Source organism: Pteropus vampyrus, unplaced genomic scaffold (assembly GCF_000151845.1).
Source record: "Pteropus vampyrus isolate Shadow unplaced genomic scaffold, Pvam_2.0 Scaffold434, whole genome shotgun sequence".
Taxonomy (NCBI): Eukaryota; Metazoa; Chordata; class Mammalia; order Chiroptera; family Pteropodidae; genus Pteropus; species Pteropus vampyrus.
In genome coordinates, this window is record NW_011889215.1 from 2,122,190 (window position 1) to 2,129,787 (window position 7,598).

The following is a 7,598-nucleotide window of genomic DNA, read 5'->3' on the forward strand; positions in this document are numbered from 1 at the left end:
AATAAAATCCTTCCCAGAAGTCTCCAAGATGTACCTACATTCATTCCCTTCCCTTCCCGTCCCGTCCCATCCTGTCCCTTCCCTTCCCTTCCTTCCTTTCTTTTTTTTTTTTTTTGCCTGAATTGGCTCACATGCTCATCCTTGAACTAATTTTTCTGGCTAACAGACTAGGAAGTTCTGGTTCCCCAGGAAAGGGAAGAGGAAAGGGAAATGTCAGGCCAATACAGGCCACTGGGGCCACTAAGGAAAGTCCTGTGCCCAAGAAGCCCACAATCTGCTGAGGAAGGTGTCAGGCAGAGAGAGAATTATAATTCAGTAAGATCAGAACCGGGTAGCTACTCACCACTGGTGTAAGGATGCCCACTCAAAGAGTCCCAACAGGAAGTGCTGGCCTGATTCTATAAGAGTCAATAGGAGTTTAGTGGATAAAGGATAAGGAGGGAAGAAAAGAATTTTGGGGCGAGAGAACAGCATGTTATAAAAAAAAAAAATCAGTGTTATTGGGAAGCCTGAGTAACAGCTAGGGTAGAAGAACTTGTTTGAATAAAAATTGCCAAGGTAACTGCAAGAACTTACAGAAACTTAACTTACATAGCTGGATGTGGCACAGCATTACAGAGACCAGGTCCTTCTGGTGATCAGAACAAAACAAACCTGAAAACATTAAAAACAATCAAATAAATGAAAACATTTAAAAAGCCCAAAACCCCACACCAAATTCCCAAACTCCATGTCCTCCCTTTTTTTACCTGAGAAAGGAACACATTAGTGTTGGTGTGGTGATAGGCATTGTATTGTCCAGTGTCTATAACTTATTTATTTAGGGCCATTTTGGTTTTTAGTCTTCATATGTAAATGTGTCAGCAAAGACTACTTTATAGTTTTGCTGCTTCTGCAGAGGTTGGTTTGAGCATGAATCAGTCAGATTACTGGGCTCTAGGTGGATAAAAAGATTCATTCCCAGGGATCTATTAGTCTCATTGTGAGGTACTGCCACTGACTTACAACGTTCTTTACTCTTGAGCTCTTCCAATTCCATGTCCTCACCATGGCAGCTTAAAACCGTGCAAGGCTTCCTGTTGCTCTTAGAATGAGGCTCTAAACCTTCACCACAAGCTACAGAGCATTTAGTGATCCAGCCCTGCCCACTTCTGACACCTCAGGCTGCAGGAAGCTCCAGTCACAGGGCATTCTTTTCATTCCTTAGTGCCCCAGCCTGAGCACTCTTCCACACAACACCCACCTTTGGTTCACTGCTGCCCATCCCAGTCCTCAGCATCCTTCCTCAGCTCCTGGTCATGTCTCCCCAGTGCTTGCCTCTCTTCCTGCTCCACTCTTACCCCCATTGCTTCATGTCCTCCCTCTGTTCTTTTCTAGCTAGTCTCTGGAGTCCTGCAGCACCCAGAGTTTCTTTCTCTATGTATGTGACTGAGTCACAAGATTAACAACACTAGACTCTGTATCACTCATAGAGGTGGCTAAAGCTGGATTCAGAACCTAGTTTCATCACCAGCTGACAAGTCACATGACTACTCCGAGCCTCAGTTTCTTCATCTGTAAACTGATGCTTAGAATATTGACTTTATAGGGTTGCTGGGAGAATTTGCTTAGAATGCAGATAACTGTAAGCTCTCAATAAATTCTTATGTACATGGGTATGTGTGTATATATAAACATGGGATTTGGGATGAGAAGACCTGGATTCAACAATTGTTGCCATCACTTATTAGCCAAGTGGTGTCAAAAACTCCATTTAGCTTCTCTGAGCCTCAAAGTACACATCTATGAAGATTGCAATAACTTTAATAACTCCCAGAGTTGCTAGGAGGACAAGCGAGTTAATATATGAAAATGTTTTATAAAACTTGGAGTTAAGAAAATTGTAATATAACTTTTTGTAATCGTGTATTGCTCTCTCAGTGTTTCTTCCAGTTAAGCTTTGCCTCTGAAACAGGACTCCAAGTCTCCTTGATTGGGCTCATGATGACATTTAACACAGGCCTCAGCACAGAGATGACATGCAATAAGAATTTTCTGAAAATCAAACCCACAATGAGATGCACCTCACAACTGTGAGAATGGCTATTATCACAAAGAAAAGAGATAACAGGAATTGGTGAGTATGTAGAAAAAGGGAAACCTTGTGTTGGTGGGAATGCAATAAGTACAGCCACTATGGAAAGCAGAATGGAAGTTCCTCAAAATCTGGGTATATATTCAAAGGAAATAAAATATCTTGTTGCAGCTTTATTTACAATAGCCAAGACATGGATACAACCTAAATGTCTACTGAAAGATGAATAGATAAAGAAAATGTGGTATACAATAGAATATTATTTAACCATAAAAAGAAGGAAATCCTGCCTTTTGCAATAACATGGTTGGAACTTAAAGATATTATGCTAAATGAAATAAGTCAGATAGAGAAAGATAAATACTAGATGATCTCACTGATATGTGGAAGCTAAAAAAACTAAACTCATAGAAACAGAGCAGAGTTGTGGTTACCAGGGGCTGGGGGATGGGGGAAATGGAAAGATGATGGTCAAAAAGTACAAATTTTTAGGTATAAGGATAAGTTCCGGAGACCTAGTGTACAGCATGGTGACTATAGTTAAAAATACTGTATTATGTACTTGAAAATTGTTAAAAAGAGATGGAGGTGTTAACTAACCTTATCATGGCCATCATTTTACAATATATATGTGTATCAAATCATCATATTGTACACCTTAAACTTACATATTTTATATGTCAATAATATCTTAATAAAGGTGAAAAAAAGAATTATTGATGTTGTGAGTGATGAACATGAAAGGACTTGCTGCTCATCTGCGGGAGGAGTGGCCAGCAGCCCATTACAGCTGTCAGCTCCCTCAGGGTCAGCCTCGGGTTCACGCTACCTGATCTCCCACCTTTCCAGAGGCGGCTTGCTTCTGGTGATTGAGCTAGGTAGAGTATAAAGGTGTAGCCATTTTGATAAGCAGATTTTACCTCTCAGAGCTCCAGGTAGGGTGGGTTGACGCAATTAGGCCCATCCAGCTGCTCTGCCTTGCCCTCCCCTCCTTTCCACATGTTTTGATCCCAGGGAGCTTCCTAAGGGCACCCTGCAGAGTCAACTCCTCTCAGAATCTGAATCTCAGAGAACCCAACTTGTGACATGCTGTGTCCAATAGATTTCACCCTTGGAAGCCTTCATTTATATGACTGCACATATTTTCTCCATGCATTTGAATTAAGGATCATCTCTGTTGTCATTCCTTAAGCAACAAAACAAAATAAAACAAGGGATGTATTGCAAGGCTATTCTGGCCCTTTTGCTGAGGAAGAATTATCCATCATGTGGAATTCAGTGGCTTATGGAATGCCTATTTTGTGTGTTAAGCATTGTTATTAGGATATTATTCAGGAGGTAGAAAGTTTCCAGTGGCAGAGACAGTTGAAGAGCTTAGTCTATATTCTCTTATCTCTATTGACCTTGATTGAATTATTTTCCTGCATGAAACAGAACTGGTTTCAGAGCAGAAAAACAATTGAAATCTTTCCCCAATTTATTTAACACAGCAAGGGTAACCTAAATACCAAAATCTGATAAAAACCATAGCAAGAAAAGAAAATTGCAAATTAAACCCAGCAGCATTTTAAAAGAATAAACCTGATGACTACCAGGGCTCCTTAGAGAGAGAGCAGGGTGCTGGGAAAGTGCTTGGGCTCTGAGTTGGGATGCTAGGGGTCAAGCCACAACTGTGCTTCTTTTGAGCATTGGGACCTTGGATTTGCTACATAACCTCTCCAGGTATTGGTTTCCTCCTTTGTGAAATGGGAATGATAAAAGAGCCCACTTCCTAGGGCTTCTGTAAAGATTAAGAAGGTAAATCATGTACCAGCACTCACAACAGCATCTGTAGCTAGAGCTTATAGAGATATGCCCTCTGACCAGCATCAAAGGCAGCTGTGCCATGAAGTCTGGACAATTAATTATCTTTAACAGAAGTCTCCACTTTTACCACTTTAATGGGAAACGAGGATCTTTTATAGAGTCCTCTATGATCTGGAATATGAGGAACAAATAAAGAATGCTTGAAAACCTTGTATATTTTCTCTCAGCCATTACTTTGCATATACACAGCCCTGTTTTCAACATAAGAAATCTCTTTACAGCATTCCATCTTTGACTGTCAGCATGGCACTAGGACACTAGTGGCATTGGTCCTCCCAGACTGTGGCCACATATACTTACATTTGTTGGAAAGATTGTCCTATCATGTGCGAAGCCCCATATCATCTCCGGTAGTAGAGCAGCCCTGCACATTTCTTCCCAGGCTTGTCCCTCAGTCACTTGGGCATCTAACTCTGATGTATGATAAAGACCCTTTGGGTGGCTGCAGGTTAGTGTTTTAGGTGCCAGAGAAATGGCAGGTCCAGAAACTATTGCCCAAAGCCAGAATATTTGGCTAGAAGAAAGTCTCTTTCCTCATTTTTTTTTTTTTTTCTGGAGTAACAAAAGTATGATGATAGTGTTAGACCTGGCGTGGCTGACACAGTCCTTGTGGAGGAGTAAAAGTCTTGGGCCAGCAAGAGGAGTGTGTCAGGGTCACAAATGAGTGTTACAGGTTGTGGTTTCCCAGCAAACAGACTCAGGAGGACCACTGACCCAGGGTCCTAGAGAGAGAGACAAAGGGATGGGAGAACTTGAGCCGTTGTATGATCTGTCAGCATTTTAATCAGTGCATAAGAGGAAGAGAAAAGAAGCAAAGTTTAAAAAGAACAACTAGGTAGAAGAAACATTTGGATACACTTTTGAGGAAGGATTTTCTGCAAACAGAAGAACGTTATTCTACGCAGGTATCACTAGGATCCCCAAAGGCCGGCAGTCAGAGCAGCATCCGCCTGGGAAAGGGAGGGTCATGCTATACAGCTCTAACCGCTAGGTGGTGATTTAGACTCGCGGCTAAGAAAAGAGCAAGTCTTGGGAGAGGAGGCAGATTCCATGTCTGGAGGGAGCAGCGACAGGCAGGCGAGGCTGCGAGGCTGCATAAAAGCTAAGAAGAGGCGACCAGTCTCAAGACGCCTTTGCGCTCGGTTTGAGGAGTCACATCCTAGGGTGATGGCATTTAGCTCTCAGCAGCGGTCTAGCCTGTGGATGCCAGGTGTCTCAGCTGAGCCAGCGTCCCAAGCGAGGGCCCACAGGCTGCTGTGCAAGAGAAGAGGCGCGAGGCAGAGCACTGGTAAATAATCACGCTTTCTATTTACTTAAAATCGCCTTAAAGGAATACAAAGTCATGCCTAACCTGCATATGGAAGAGAGCTAACTGAATATTTCAACAGTTTGATCTGAGGTTTAATGTAATAGCATAACTGATCACTGTCTCTGAGATATGACTAGACAAAATAACAAATTACATTTCAGTAAATACTTATTACGAATGATGAAAATGATGACAGAAATTCTAACTTTCTATCCAGATGCGCTGAGTTTGGAGGGCAAAGGGATTTTCGAAAACTAATCATGGGAGAGAAATTGAGCAACAATAGAGTGATCTTGCTTTAGTTCTTGGTAAATTTAAATCCCTTGTTTCTTTGTATTATGCATATGTGGAACTTATAAAACTATGTATTAATCAGACTTTATGGAATTGCAAATTTAGAAGTTAGGGAAAATATTTATTGAGAAGAAATACATCATTCTGTGTGCCTCAATTTTAACATGTATGTGCAACTAAATTTATGAATCGAAGACAGTAATTTTTTATTTGCGATTTTGTTCCAGTTAATGGATCACCTTAGTTATAATCTTAATTACAATTATGGAGACTGAATCCTAGTGGATTTTAGGAGTGTCAGGAAACAAATGTTAAGAAGATACATATCTGTCTCAAGAGAACATGGGCCTGTATATCCTTCAGAAATCTAAGCTCACTTGAAAAAAATGCAGCACAATAAGTAGCCTTAGGAATGTGAAAATCAGGAGATTGGAAAGGATTTTGTAGGTTGTGAGCTGGGGATACTTTTGAGAGTGGACTTGGGTGCCAGGATAACAAGATAAAAAGTGAAATTGTCTCAGGCAATCTGAGATGTATGGTCACTCTATTAAGAGATCTGTGAAAGAATGAGAGACTAAAGAAAAGAAGACCAGGAGGCTGGTGAAAATTCCAAACCTGCATGTCAGAGGGACACTATTCCAGGGATCAGGATATAAGGCAGTAGGTACTGTATTCTAATATGTAGAATTCTAATACTGAGTGAATGCATTGAGTCCATTCATCCCCATTCTCAGGTTATACTTGCTCTGGGATGCTGTTGTGCTCCTTTGGTAGAATGTTAAACTATGGATTATGAATTAAAATCTGTTTTGCAGTAAATCTGCTGCTGAGAAGAGGAGCAATGAATTCCTCATTTCACCTGTATTTCTTGGATCACACCCCAAATGCCATAGAGGGCAACCTTTCGGGACCAAATGTCAAGAACAAATCTTCGCCATGTGAAGATATGGGCATTGCTGTGGAGGTGTTTCTGACTCTGGGTCTCATTAGCCTCTTGGAGAACATCTTGGTCATAGGTGCCATAGTAAAGAACAAGAACTTGCACTCTCCCATGTACTTCTTTGTGTGCAGTTTAGCAGTAGCTGACATGCTGGTGAGTATGTCCAACGCCTGGGAGACCATCACCATATACTTAATAAATAACAAGCACTTGGTGGTAGCAGATGCCTTTGTGCGTCACATTGACAATGTGTTTGACTCCATGATCTGCATTTCCGTAGTGGCTTCCATGTGCAGTTTGCTGGCCATTGCAGTGGATAGGTATGTCACCATCTTCTATGCCCTGCGCTACCACCACATCATGACAGTGAAGCGTTCTGGGATGATTATTGCATGCATCTGGACCTTTTGTACAGGCTGTGGTATTGTTTTTATCATTTACTATGAATCCACTTATGTCATCATTTGCCTTATCTCCATGTTCTTCACCATGTTGTTCTTCATGGTGTCTCTGTATATACACATGTTCCTCCTGGCACGAACTCATGTCAAACAGATAGCAGCTCTGCCTGGATACGGTTCTGTGTGGCAAAGGACCAGCATGAAAGGTGCTGTCACCCTGACTATGCTGTTGGGCATTTTCATTGTGTGCTGGGCTCCTTTCTTCCTCCATCTCATTTTGATGATCTCTTGCCCTCAGAACCTCTACTGTTCTTGCTTTATGTCTCAATTCAATATGTACCTCATACTCATCATGTGTAATTCTGTGATTGATCCTCTGATATATGCCTTCCGCAGCCAAGAGATGCGCAAGACCTTTAAAGAGATTATTTGTTGCCATAGCTTCAGAATACCCTGTAGGTTCCCTAGCTGGTATTAAACTAAAGTGTTCCCTGTGGTTTCCTTTTCTTCTTCCTTTACCTTATGACAAAGTCAGTTAGGTACAGCCAAAGGATAAACAAGGCAAGTCAAAATCAAAAACTGTGCATTCCCTTTATCTTTCTTCCCATCTTGAATTTGTGCTAAAGATGCATTCTTTCTTTCTACTTTTTTTCTATGGTGGTTGTTGAATCAAACATACACATGCCACTTATCCATTTTGGGAATGGTCTGTGA

General features: G+C 41.3%; 1 protein-coding gene across 1 annotated transcript; it reads left to right on the forward strand.

Annotated features, from left to right (window-relative positions):
- Positions 1-6,383: 6,383 nt before the first annotated feature.
- Positions 6,384-7,362, forward strand: MC5R (melanocortin 5 receptor). The gene has a single exon (XM_011381329.1). It carries the CDS (start codon positions 6,385-6,387, stop codon positions 7,360-7,362), a length of 978 nt encoding a protein of 325 aa, XP_011379631.1. The 5' UTR covers position 6,384.
- Positions 7,363-7,598: the final 236 nt, after the last annotated feature.